General features: G+C 39.4%; 1 protein-coding gene across 1 annotated transcript in view; it reads right to left on the reverse strand.

Annotated features, from left to right (window-relative positions):
* Nucleotides 1–297: 297 nt before the first annotated feature.
* The window catches only part of oaf (BRICHOS-like domain-containing protein out at first), a 76,969-nt gene continuing 62,455 nt past the window's right edge, over nucleotides 298–14,811 (reverse strand). The window contains exon 4 of the mRNA XM_090389251.1: nucleotides 298–675. Within this exon, the coding sequence (XP_090245377.1) occupies nucleotides 401–675 (275 nt within the window). The 3' untranslated portion in view covers nucleotides 298–400. The remainder of the gene's footprint in view (nucleotides 676–14,811) is intronic.

Below are 14,811 nucleotides of genomic sequence, written 5' to 3' on the forward strand. Positions count from 1 at the left end.
GTTGCATAATAAAAAAGTAGTTGTCAATAAGATTTGTTCTACCTGCCATTGCATTTATCACAATTATTGGTTGCGAAAGGAAAGAGACTGTGGCAAGCAGACAAGAACAATATAACAATTTCAAAATTAAACCTAAGAACTTATATTAGACATTTCAAAATACTTTATATTTTCTTTTTTAATCTGTTTACAGATGTTTTATTTATTTTCTTCCCCAGCCAAGACAATGGTGGCAAGTAGCCCACAGGTTGTGCATCTCTGTGCGCAGAAGAATCTTTCATGTGGCAAGAGATAAACCTCTGAAATGAAAGCTTTTCTTTAAATATACATGAACAATCAAACAGTAGTCCTATTGCAACCACAGTAAATGCATGGAAATTATAGTACACAGCGCATTCAACTATTCATCCCACAAACACTGCTGCTTCTGATGAACATAATAATCAAATGCTCGGCACTTACGACATGTCTTTATACCACACCGATAGCTGATAATTTTACCAGTAGTATCCTTTCCCCTACAGTACTTGAGGCCACAAGGATACCATCCAACACATACCTCCAGATGACACTGACATGGCTGCCAGAGACTGGCGCTGGTATTGCACCGGACGGGCTTTGGTGGGGGAAACCTTTTCACTGAGGCTGTCAGAGATACAATATCTCTACTTAAAGCTGATTGAAAAAAAAAAAAAAAAAATACTGTAGTATGCAACGAAGTACAGAAATTTTAAAGAAATATACATTTCTTGTTCTAAATTTAAAACTTAATTCACATAACAAAAACAAAATTAAAGACCAACTTCCAACAATTTCAAAATATATAACTTCATAAAAGGGGTTACAATCATAACTTTCATCATAAAACAGTTTTCTCTTACTATAATTTACTTTTTCACCACAATAATTTTTCACTAAGTAGCCTTTTTAGCACATATATTTTGCATGCATTCATCATTTATTTATGTTTTAAGGTAATCCTACTGCACTGTTAATTTGAATTAATTCTATTTAATTCATTTACATGATTCATTTATATCTATATAACTACATAACTGATATAACTGAGACATAACTACACTGTTGAGTGGGAGAATACACGTGAACAGATGAAGTTTTTACGGCTCCAGCTAATAGAGAAGTTTTTGCTTTTTTATTGACTTAAATTGGCATATTAATTTATTTTTTAGTCGCTTTATATTCCTAGTAACAATACTTTAGTTTAATTTCAATTTAGATAGAGATTTTGTAGGTTATTACTTAGTATCGGTAAGGGTATCAAATCCACGGGTTGGACAAGTTTTGCAACTCCCGTGAACGCAAAGTTTTTTATTACGTTTAGCCACTTTATTGACTTAATTGTTAGATTAAATTATTTTCTATACGTAGCTTATAGACCTAGTCAAGCTCCGTAGTTTATTTTGAATTTAGATGGCACAATTTGGAAAGTAAATAATACCTCGTGTCCGTAGATTAACCGTTCGTAACTTGCTGCCATTGTTATACGATATGTGTGCACCGAACTAGATAGAGTAAAGTTTAACGGAAAACTAGATAGCGAGTATAGTAGTATCAATTAATCAGTAAAATTTATTAATCTTATTAAATTTCCTTGTCAATTGAATTGTACTTTTTTAACTAAATAAATATAGCAACCTAGTTTTTACAAACGTAACATCATAAATTAATACATATAAGTTGACAGGGGATAAGTCATATAAGGTAACACGGAGATAATATTCAATACCAAAATACATATATATAGTGTTATAACTGCATTGGGATGTAAGTTTAGGGTTATATTTTGTATTGGAATTTTATTGAACTTGAATAGAAATCATGACTCAGACCAGAGCAGCAAAGCAAAAGGCTCAAACTAATGGAAGTGCTGTGGCTCAGGGGAGAACTGATGGGGGCAGTTGTGCTCTGAATCATCACATTCTATTGAAATGCACTGCTTTTTTGATGTTTGTGGAGCAATCAGAAACGGGATATGATATTGCCAAGGGGAATGTCTTTGTGTGTGCGCGATGTAAGGAGTGTGAGGAAATCAGGGGCCAACTCAGCATTGTTATGGGCTTATATGAGAGCTTGAAGGACAGAGTGGATGCCCTCGAAGGATTTAAATTCAGGGGCCCATCAAGCTCTCAGCTGCCCACATCAATGCCACAGCTTGCACTTGAACATCACACAACACAACGACAACCTCCAAGGCAGAATGTGCTGGTCCCAAAGGAACTAGTTGTAGGTGACTCTATTGTCAGGGAAATGGGGAACATATTGTGCAAAAAGGATAGATGGAACAGAACCACGAACTGCTCTACGTCATCAACTTTTGCCCCTGTCTGCCAGGGGCAAAGGTTGATGACGTAGAGCAGATATCATCTTTTAAGGGCACAAAGGGTGATATTGTTGTACATGTTGGCACTAATGATATTAAGAGTAGGAGATCAGAGGAATTACTTAACAAGTACAAGTCAATGCTAAACAAAAAGCCATGAGTTAGGTTGAATTTGAAAGTGTCTGCAATTCTGCTCAGACACAATAGGAGGGAGTATATGATGAGAGCCTGTCGATTAATTCGGCCCTGGAGAGATTGTGCAAGGCTCAAGGGGGTAGAATCGTATCCCATCACAAGGTGTATCCCATCCCCGCTTCTACAGGGATGGAATACACTTAAATAGAAAGGGTGCAAGAATATTTGCTGAAGCTATTGATGCAGAGTTAGGTGGGTCGGAAAACTGCTAGCTTGGGGGGATACACGAACTAATAGATTAACAGTAGCCGCTGGCAGAGGTGAAAGTGATTTTTGCAATGCTTCTATTGAAATGCAATTCAGCAGCAGCCTGGAAAGCAAGGTAATGGGGATTTCCAGGACTGCTGGGAGTCATAGTGGAACAAATAAATACATAAGCTGTGTTAGGGTAACTAAAAGTAGAAAGAGGTGCATGTATACTTGCATGTACACCAATGCTAGGAGTATAGTTAATAAATTCTGAGCTTGAAGTGCTAGTCAAGACATCAAAGGCATAAGCAGTGCAGAATTGGAATTTGGGGAGTACAATGTGTACAAAAAGGATAGACAGGACAGAAAGGGGGGAAGAGGTTATGCTGTTAATTAAAAAAGCACAAAATCTAAGGAAGTGCATCCAATTGATGTTGGTGGACAATGCACTGTTGAGTCTGTTTGGTGTGACATAACCACTGGGAAAGGAAAAATGAGAGTAGGTGTATGTTATAGGCCTAATGAATCTGATGAGCATAATGAGCAATTGTGCAGAGAAATAGAGTAGGTCAGTAAATCAGATTGTCTTATAATGGGGGATTTTAATTTCTCAGAGATTGACTGGAATTTGTGGGTTGGTTACTCACACACTAGCAAGACTTTTGTGAATTTATTGGATGACTGTTTTCTACAGCAGCATGTTCGGGAGGCAACTAGAGAGAGTAATACTCTTGATCTGATTATCAGTAGTGATTCTTCATGCATTAAGAATCTGCAGATAAAGGAACCACTAGGTGGCAGTGATCACAGTGTGCTGAAGTGGAATTTATTCAAAGAGGTAACTACCATCAAGGGTAAAGGGAAGGGTTTTTTGCTTTCGTAAAGGGGACTACAATAGTCTGAGACAGTAGGTAAATTCTATATGGTGGGACCAACTGAAGATGTTACCATCAGCAAATTTAAAATGGGAAGCATTCAAAGAATTATTCTTGTAAGCTACTAGGCTTTTCATACCAACTAAGAAATATTGTTCAAGATTTACGCTTAATGGATGTCAGATGAACTATTAGACATGTGACAGAAAAGAAAAATGCATGGGACACATATAAAATAAAAGGTGGCAAAGAAAAACAGCAAAGAGTTCTTTACTTATGTAAACTCTAGAAGGAAGGTGATAAATCAGATTGGTCCACTTGATATCGATGGTTCAACTGTTGATGATCCTGCTCAGGTAGCTAACAAACTAAATGAATATTTTGCATCTACATTCACACATGAGGAGTTATTCAGGGAGGAGAATGCCAAAGGTGTATTAAACTCTGGCAGTAAGCTAGATAATCTTGTAATAACTTAGAGTAAAGTGGAGGAGAAATTGTTGAAGATAAACATAAGAAAAGCAACTGGGGTGGATTGAATCTATCCATTTAGCATTAGCAGAGGCATTTGATGCAAGAAAGCAAGTTTATGCAGCATCAGCCAAAAAAAAAAAAAAACCACTTCCACTTCACCCCTCTGTTCATTCAAAATACCTGTCCAGCTGAGCCATAAACTTCTTTAGGCTATCAACTTCCACGACAAGGGATGGAAGTCTGTTCCACCAACCAACCACCCACTGGCTAAAGGCAAATTTCCGCACGTCTATCCTCAATTTGTCTTTCCTCAATTTGAATTTATGCCCTCTCAGGTGATTATTCTGAGCGAGAGGAAGAATCCCATCAGCATTGAGCATGCTCAAACCATTCAAGGCTTTGTACACCTCTATCAGATCACCTCACTGGTGCCTAGTTTCCAGACACTGTAATTCGCAAAACTTAAGCCTTTCTTCGTAAGAGCACCCCTTTGTTCCATTCACTAATCTTGTTGCCCTTCTCTGTACCCGTTCCAGCAGCTCTACATCCTTCTTGAAATGAGGCCTCCAGGCCTGTATACAGTACACAGGGTGTGGCCTGACCATTGCCTTATACAAAGGAATAATCACCGCCTTATCCCTGCTAGAAAAATTCCTATATATCATTGACAATACACCATGAGCTACTCTTGCAGCCTGTCTGCACTGCTCAGAGAACTTCATATCTTTCTGCACCACCCCCAGGTCCCTTTCATTATATACCACTGTCAGTGTAGTACCACAGAGTTGATACATTGCTCTGGGGTTGCTGTTTCCCATGTGTAGTACTTTACATTTGTCAATGTTAAACTTCATTTGCCACCTCTCAGCCCATTTGCTCAACCTTTCCAGATCCTGTTGCAGCAGCATAGTGTCAGTAGTGTCCTTGACAATCCTGCCTACCTTTGTATCGTCTGCAAACTTCGACATTAATCTCGTTATACCATCATCAATATCATTTATAAATACAGAAAACAATAATGGACCCAACACTGAGCCCTGAGGGACTCCACTAATAACATTAGTCCACGACGAGAAGTGTCCATTGATTACCACTCCCTGTCTTCTCCCCCTAAGCCACCCCTTTATCCACAGCAGCAATTTGCCTCCAATGCCACAATGCTCCAATTTGTGCAGCAGTCTTCCATGTGCAACAGTATCAAAAGCCTTTCTAAGATCCAAGTATATAATATCAAAGTTATTCCCTGCATCCAGTTCCTTTGTGACTGCATCATAGTATCCAATCAAATTGGTCAGGCAAGACTTCCCCTTAACAAAACCATGCTGTATCCGAGCTATAACTGAAGTCTTGTCTAAATGATCCTGCAGTGCTTCTTTAACTAGTGCCTCCATTAATTTTCCTGGAACAGAAGTTAAACTCACAGGTCTATAATTACTTGTGTCAGCCTTTGATCCTCCTTTGTGAATTGGGGTCACATTTGCACATCTCCAGTCTGTGAGTTCCTCCCCTGAGTCCAAGGAAGCTCTCATAATTATGGCTAAGGGTTTGCTTACTTCCTCTGCTGCCTCCTTTAAAATAACTGGATAGATCCCATCCACCCCGGGTGCCTTTCTTGTGTTTAACTTCAACAATTTCTCCTCCACTTTACTCTCAGTTATTACAAGATTCTCTAGCTTACTGCTAGAGTTGAATACACCTCTGGCTTTCCCCTCGCTAAATAACTCCTCATGTGTGAATGTCGATGCAAAATATTCATTTAGTTTGTTAGCTACCTGAGCAGGATCATCAACAGTTGACTCATCGATATCAAGTGGACCAATTTGATTCATCCCCTTTCTTCTAGAGTTTACATAAGTAAAGAACTCTTTGCTGTTTTTCTTGCATCCCTTGCCAAAGATTTCTCGTAATCTACCTTCGCCTGCCTAACCTCCTTGGTAACTTGATTACAGATCAACTTGTATCTATCATAGGCTTCTGTGTCATGTGTTAATTTGTATGTATCCCATGCATGTTTCTTCTCTGCCATATGCCTCATTAGTTCATCTGACATCCATTTAGGCCTAAACCTTGAACAATATTTCTTAGTTGGTATGTAAAGCCTAGTAGCTTCCAAGATAAGTTCTTTGAATGCTTCCCATTTTGCATTTGCTGTTGGTAACATCATCAGTTGGTCCCACTGTATAGAATTTAAGTAGTGTCTCAGTCCATCGTAGTCGCCTTTACGAAAGCAATAACCCTTCCCTTTACCCCTAATGGTAGTTACCTCTTTGAGTAAATCCCACTTCAGCACACTGTGGTCACTGCCACCTAGTGGTTCATTTATCTGCAGATTCTTAATGCATGAAGAATCACTGCTGATAATCAAATCAAGAGTATTCCTCCCTCTAGTTGCCTCCTGAACATGCTGATTTAGAAAACAATCATCCAATAAATCCACAAAAGCCTTGCTAGTGTGTGAGTGACCAGCCCCCAAATTCCAGTCAATATCTGGGAAATTAAAATCTTTCATTATAAGACTCTCTGATTTACTGGCCCACTCTATTTCCCTGTACAGTTTCTTATTTTGATTTGATTTGATTTGATTTGGTTTTTTTATGGCGCATTGGCAGCTAAGGCTATAATGCGCCAAGTCAACAGTTTCTTATTATACTCATCAGTCATTAGGCCTATAGCACACTCCTACTCTTAATTTTGATCTCCCAATGCTTATGTCACACCAAACTGACTCGACACTGCACTGTCCAGCGATGTCCACTGGCTTCACTTCCTTGGATTTTATGTATTTCTTAACTAATAGCATAACCCCTCCTCCCTTCCTATCCAGTCTATCCTTTCTGTAGACGTTGTACTCCCCAAATTCCAGTTTCTGCATTCCTTATATCTGTGTGACACCACGTCTCTGATATCCCAACAATATCTGCCTTTGATGTTTTGAGCAATACCTCAAATTCATCAAATTTATTTACTAAACTCCTAGCATTGGTGTACACGCAGGTATACATGCACCTATTTCTATTCTTAGCTACCCTAACACAACCCATGTGTTTACTTGTACCGCAATGACTCCCAGCAGTCTCTGAAATATCCTGCATCTTGTTTTTCAGGCTTCTGCTCATTCCAATAGAAGCAGTGCAAGAATCTCTTTCACCTCTACCAGTGGCTACTGTTAATCTATTCGTCTTTGTCTCCCCCCAAGCTAGCAGTTTTCCGACCCACCTAACACTGCCTCGATAGCATCAGCAAATATTCTTGCACCCTTTCTATTTAAGTGTATCCCATCCCTGTAGGAGCACTCTCCTGTTAACAAGTTTATATCAAAGGAGGCCACAAAGGAAGTAAGCAAACCCTTAGCCAATAATTATGAGAGCTTCCCTGGACTCAGGTGGAGGTACCCATGGACTGGAGATGTGCAAATGTCATCACAAAGGAGAATCAAAGGGAGACACAGGTAATTACAGACCTGTTAGTTTAACTTCTGTTCCAGGGAAAGTAATGGAGGTACTGGTTAAAGAAGCACTGCAGGATCATCTAGACAAGACTTCAGTTATAGTGCATGGGTTTATTAAGGGGAAGTCTTGTCTGACCAATTTAATTGGATACTATGATGTAGTCACAAAGGAACTGGATGCAAAGAATGACTTTGATATCATATATTTGGATCTTAGAAAGGCTTTTGATACTGTTGCACATGGAAGACTGCTGCACAAATTGCAGCAGTGTGGCATTGGAGGCAAATTGCTGGTATGGATAAAGGGATGATTGAGTGGGAGAAGACAGAGAGTGGTAATCACAATTGACGCTAATCATCGTGGACTAATGTTATTAGTGGAGTCCCTCAGGGTTCAGTGTTGTGTCCATTGTTGTTTTCTGTATTTATAAATAATACTGATGATGGTATATCAAGCTTAATGTCCAAGTTTGCAGACGATACGAAGGTTGGCAGGGTTGTCAGGACACTACTGACACTATGCTGCTGCAACAGGATCTGGAAAGGTTGAGCAGATGGGCTGAGAGGTGGCAAATGAAGTTTAACATGACAAATGTAAAGTACTACATATGGGAAGCAGTAACCGCAGAGTAACGTATCAACTCTGTGGTACTATACTGACAGTGGTAGAGAATGAAAGGACCTGGGGGTAATTGTGCAGGTAGATATGAAGTTTTATGATCAGTGCAGACGGTCTGCAAGAGTAGCTCGTGGTATCTTGTCAATGATATACAGGAATTTTTCTAGCAGGGATAAGGAGGTGATACCCCTTGTATAAGGCAATGGTCAGGCCTTGAGTACTGTATACAAGTCTGGAGGCCTCATTTTAAGAAGGATGTAGAGCTGTTGGAATGAGTACAGAGAAGGGCAACAAGATTAATGAATGGAACAAAGGGTTGCTCTTACAAAGAAAGGCTTAAGTTTGCAAATTACAGTGTCTGGAGACTAGGCATCTGCAAGGTGATCTGATTGAGGTGTATAAAGTCTTGAATGGTTTGAGCATGCTCAATGCTGATGGGATTTTTCCTCTTGTTCAGAATAATTGCCTGAGAAGGCATAAATTCAAATTGAGGAAAGGCGGTTGTATGATAGATGTGCAGAGGTTTGCCTTTGGCCAGTGGGTGGTTGATTGCTGGAACAAACTTCCATCTGTCGTTGTTGAAGCTGATAACAGATTAAAGGCAGAACTTGACAAACATTTGGAGCAAGTGGATGGGTGAAATAAGGGTGTTTTTTGGCTGATGCTATATAAGCTTGCTTTCTTGCATCATATGCCTTTGCTAATGCTAAGGAAATAAACATCACTTAGCACTAAAAATAATCCCCTTGAAGGAACAAGGGTTTAAACTCTGCAACATGTTCTACTCTCATGAAGAGCAAGAATAAAGAGATCACTACAGGTAGGAAAAAAGAGAATATACCAAATGTTTAACCTCTCTCTTTCACCTAATCTAGCCCAACCTTGGCTATTCTGTTTTAGGGGTGGATAGGATCCCCATGTGTTGCATTAAAATTTCATTTCACCTTGGATGTCTTCCTTCATCTTTAAAATCCATCTCCAAAAAAATTTTTGCCCTCCACATTTGAAATGATACCAATCCCAAAATGTTCTACATGTTCCACTACACCTTAACTGACTTCTGCTCCATTTCAATCTGTTCACCATTATTTAACAAATTTTGCTACAATGTATATCAAGCAATATCTTTTCAACCAGGGCCTCAATCAATCCATCCATCCATTATGGCTCTCAACATTCTACAGAAATCTGTTTAATAGCCCAAACTATAGCCCATTTCAGTTAACGTTTGACACTTCTTCTACAGGAACTAGTTCCACATTACAAAAAGAATTATGTGGGCAACAGACAAGAAAAGACACCAAAGTCTGAATTTCATATACAGGCAACCCCCGTATAACACGATACTTATATAACACGGTTTCACTCTAACACAGTTAGAGAATTTCGCTAAACCTCACATAACAAGTATTTTTGAGCCTTTGTGCAGGGAAAACCCAGCTATTATGTTAGATGTAATTTTTCAAGATTTCCACTCTTTTTGAATCTCCACTGTCGACTTGCTAGTCCAAAAAAAGATTATTGAGAAATCCCTGTATTTTATTTTGTTGGGAAATCCCTGTATTTTGTTCTGTGCTATTGCACTTGTGGAAAAATCTAGATTTCAAAGTTTTATTACTATTGAATAGCAACACCAGGCCATCCAAAAGATTTAAGTCATCCAAACGTTGAAGTTAGGTTCCTAACACCACAGCTGTACTAGGTTAATACAACCTCTTTTATTCGGCCATTAGAACATGACATTATATCCACCTTTAAAACTCATTACATCAGAAAATCGTTACAACTGATTTTGGAAAAAACTGATTCCGAATCTGTTGAAGTAATGGAGGCATGGAAACATTTCTCAAATTTGGACTGTATCAGAATCATAGCTTTATCGCTGAAAGAAGTAAAACTATCAACAGGTGCGTGTTAGAAAAATGTATGGTCAAAGTCAGTTCATTTAGGAAATACGATCAAACCAGCAGAAACGGAATCGGTGCGATAGTAGAACTTTCTATGTTTTGATGATATGACTATTGAAGCCCTCATGGGTAGCATAGTTGATAGAACTGCCCTCCCACCCACACCCAGATATGTCGAATCCCGTCGATGATGAGAGGAATACTTATGGGTCTTTTTGAACATGTGACTAAGTTTGTTTGGGCTCAGGCACAGGCAGCATGGTTTTTTTCCTCGGAAACTCAGGGTTTTTTGCCCAACAAAACAGAAAATCAACCTCTGGACACACAGAATTTATAGACAATATACACAGAGTAACATGGCCTTAGTCACCGATGCTCCTAAAAAAATAAAAAAGATATGATTACTGAAGATGCTCAAGAATTACTGGCTAGCGAAGCGGATTTGGTGGAAATGGCATCGGAGGTAAAACCAAATCAATTCAGAGGATGATAGATAGCACAGATAAATTCTAAACTTCCAAATTTTAAACTAAAAAGCATACAGGAAGGCATAAAGTTAGCCGAACAATTAGAATCTTATTTTTTGACTGCAGATTCTTGAATGAAAGGAACCAAAAGTACAAAAGGGAGCTTCAAAAATGCTTAGTTCCATAAGATGAAATTTGCAAAGCTCTATCAAGCAAAAGGAAAACAAACCCAGATTACTGATTTTTTAAAGAGAGTAGAAGATACACAAAACTTATAATGGTGTATTTTTGTTAGTTTTGTTAACATTTAGTTGTTTGTTGTGTTGTTGTTTGTTATTTGGTTTTTAGGAGCATTAGCAACTAAGGCCATATTGCTCCGGGATATGCGGTGGTCATTCCCTGACCTTTCCGCATCCTCCGTATTTGGTGGTGACGGGCTCGAACCCCGGTCTAATCAAGAAGCGTGTGCTACGCACTGCTGCTCCTTCCCACCTGGCTAAGGAGGCGCCTAACATTTAGTTAACGAAATAGTGTATTTTGTTAACATTTAATTAACGAAGATGAAAAGTTGGTTCTGTGGGTTTGAAGTTGGACAGTAAATGGATGTTGGCTGGTGGCGGCACGTGTTCGGACTGTTTTGAAAGAGAGAGCAGGAATTATAGAAGCCAATTCAGAAGAACAGTGCCCATGGAAGTATCTGTAGAAGAGGCATGCAGCAGAAACAGTGCATCTATGAGAAAGCGAGTGCAGAGACTCTGTTAGAGATGAATTAGCTTTCGGAATGCAACCCCCCTTCTTGTATTTTTTCTTAGTCCCGTATAACACAGTTTCACACAACACAACATTTTAAAGGAACCTAACTACCGTGTTATACGAGGGTTACCTGTATATTGAAATACACAAAGCTGTTTCTAAGCAAACTTGGCCAATTAAATCATCTATATTTCATTTTAAAATGAAACTGTTACAAGAAATGAAATAAATGGGATGAATGAGATAAAGCCCTGAACTTCTTCCTCATACAGTAAATGTTAAAATGGTGAAGGCAAGTGGTAGCATTTTATTGAAAGGAAAAGGTTTTTTTTTTTTTTTTATGTGAACCCCAAACACGAGAGGTATTAGAACCTATAGTACTTAGTACCGTGCTTGGGTTTGAGGTTAAGAAGACGAAAGAAGATATTTGTTGATATTGGACTTGAACTTCTCTACATTGTAATTTTCAGGAAATACGTATGAAGGAAGGTTGTTCCAGAAAACGGCAGTTGAATGAATAAATGAGGAAGATGAAAAGTTGGTTCTGTGGGTTTGAAGTTGGACAGTAAATGGATGTTGGCTGGTGGCGGCACGTGTTCGGACTGTTTTGAAAGAGAGAGCAGGAATTATAGAAGCCAATTCAGAAGAACAGTGCCCATGGAAGTATCTGTAGAAGAGGCATGCAGCAGAAACAGTGCATCTATGAGAAAGCGAGTGCAGAGACTCTGTTAGAGATGAATCATTAATTAACCTAACTGCCCTCTTCTCAATGGAATCAAGAAGCCTGAGAGAGGTTTTGGAGGCACCACCCCAGATGTGGGAACAATATTCCATGGCAGGGCGAATTTGCGATTTATACAGAGTGAGCAGCTGTTTGGAAGAAAAGTAACGCCAAGAGCAAAAGAGAAAACCAAGTTTTTTAGATGCAGAGGAAGCAATATTTGTAATGTGCTTGTGCCAAGAGAGATTAGAAGTCAGGGTAATCCCCAAAAGAGATATATCATTTTGCCTAGAAATCGGAGTGTCACTAAAGATAAGCATAGGAGTAGAAGAATCCTTTTTTGCGAGATATAAGACAAGACTGAGTTTTAGAAGGGTTGAAATCAACTAAGTTGTCTTTGCCCCCACTGGAGAATTACCTGAAGATCGGCATTTAGGGAATTGGTAGCAGATTTTCGAGAAGTTGAAGCTGATTGAGCAGGACAAGGTTTCTCAAAATGGAAAGTGGAATGCAATGTGCTATCATCGGCAAAACTATGGATAGGATTTCCAGTCAATGGAAGAAGGTCATTGATATACAAGAGGAAAAGAGTGGGGGAAAGAACTGAACCTTGGGGGACGGCATTAGTGGAGAAGTTAGAAGACAGAGAGCCATCTACCATCACCCTCAGTGAGCGATCAGAGACAAAACTGGATAACCAATTACTAAAAACAGTTGGCAAACCATAAGATGGAAGCTTGTTTAGAAGACCTTTATGCCAAACACGATCAAAAGCCTTTGAGATGTCAAGAGCAACTACTTGTGTTTCACCGAACCTTTCCACTGAATTAGTCCATAAATGGGTAACATTAGCCAGAATATCTCCAGTGGATCGACACTGACGGAATCCATACTGGTGATCGTTGATCAGACGGAAGGTTTCTAGGTAGTTTAAGAGTTGGCGGTTAATTGATTTCTCCATTAATTTAGAAAGAGTAGAAGTAATTGCAATGGGATGATAATTGGATGGGAGGGATTTGTCACCCTTTTTAGGAACTGGCTGGATATGAGCAAATTTCCAAGCAGAAGGAAAAACACCTTTGGAATAAGAAAGTGAAAAAAAAAAAAAAAGGCGGCAAAGAATAGGAGTAAGTTCAGGAGTACAGGTTTTGAGAACAAGTGAAGAAATACCATCAGGACCTGGAGCTTTCTTAGCATCAAGATTCATCAAAATCCTTCTGATATCCTTTTGACGGAAGACCACAGGAGGCATTGAATGGAGCGTGTTGGGAATGGTGGGAGGTGTTTTACCAAGATCATTAATACATGAGCTGGAAGAAAAATGGGATGCTAGCAGGTCAGCTTTATCCTTGGCTGAAGTGGCAACAGAACCATCTGGTTTGGACAGAGGTGGGAGCAAAGATGGGCAAAAGTTGCGGTCAATAGCATTGGCAAGAGACCAGAATGCTCGGCTACCATTAGGGCAAGAAGCAAGTTTTCTACTCTTAGCCTGTTCAAACTCTAGTTTCAACTGATTAATAACTGCTTTACAACTGTTGCGAGCTTTGGTGTAGGCAGAAAATTTAACTGAAGAATTAGAAACAAGCCAATTACGATATTCAACATTCTTCTCTTGGACAGCCTTAGCACATTTATTGGAAAACCACGGTTTAGATAAAGGACAAGATTTTAAAGTGGAGTGTGGGATAAGGGATTCCATTCCTGCAAGAATAATTTCACTGACAAGATCTAAACAAACGTTGATATCAGAAGTTTTGAAACAGTAATCCGACCAAGGAAAAGAAGAAAAGAAGTCTCGCAGGTCATCCCATTTTGCATTCTTGTAATGCCAAACAACACGTGGTTGGGAATAGCCATGAGATAAAGGTTCCATTGGAGAAGAGACAATCACCAAGTTGTGATCTGAAGTGCCTACAGGACCTCTCACTTCGACCGTGTACTTAGAAGGGTTGTTTGTGAGAAAAAGATCAAACGTATTGGCTGTATGATTAGGATTGTCCGGTATTCTTGTAGGTAAATGAACAATCTGTGCTAGGTCATTAGTAATTGCAAAAGCCTCAGCATCTCGACCTGCTGGGTCGGTATGACTAGAAAACGGAAGCCAGCTGGAGTTGTGAACATTAAAATCACCAAGGAAAATTACTTCACTGTTAGGAAAGTTGGACTGGAGAAAGTCAAGTTGCAAAGAGAGGAAGTCAAAGAGCTCCAAGTGATTAGTGGAGTTGGGTTGTTTGTTTGTTATTTGGTTTTTAGGAGCATTAGCAACTAAGGCCATATTGCTCCGGGAATATGCAGTAGTTATTCCCTGACCTTTCCGCATCCTCCATATTTGGTGGTGACGGGCTCGAACCCCGGTCTAATCAAGAAGCGTGTGCTACGCACTGCTGCTCCTTCCCACCTGGCTACGGAGGCGCCAGTGGAGTTGGGAGAACGGCAGAGACAACAGATGAATTTGACACAATGAGGTAGAGAGATTTTAAGCCAGAGAAGATCAAAGAGAGGAGATTCCAAATTGCCAAGTCTCTGACAGGGAATATCAGAATGGACATATGCACAAGTACCACCTTTGAGGCGAAAGGAATCATACAGCGAATAATTTGGGCATCTGAAATGAGCAGTAGATGAATCAATCGATAACTGAGATTCTGTCAGAAAAAGTACATGGGGTTTGGCAGACAGACTGCAAGTGGAAATGGACATTGTTGAGATTAGAATTGAGACCACGTATATTTGTGAAATGAATTAGGAAGTCCTTGGGAGGTTTAGATCTTTTCGCAGATAAGCTTGCTCTATTAGTTTGACAATTCATGGTGTATTCAATA

The sequence above is a fragment of the Mastigoproctus giganteus genome, chromosome 14 (assembly GCF_048544385.1).
Source record: "Mastigoproctus giganteus isolate SK-2022 chromosome 14, ASM4854438v1, whole genome shotgun sequence".
NCBI lineage: Eukaryota > Metazoa > Arthropoda > Arachnida > Uropygi > Thelyphonidae > Mastigoproctus > Mastigoproctus giganteus.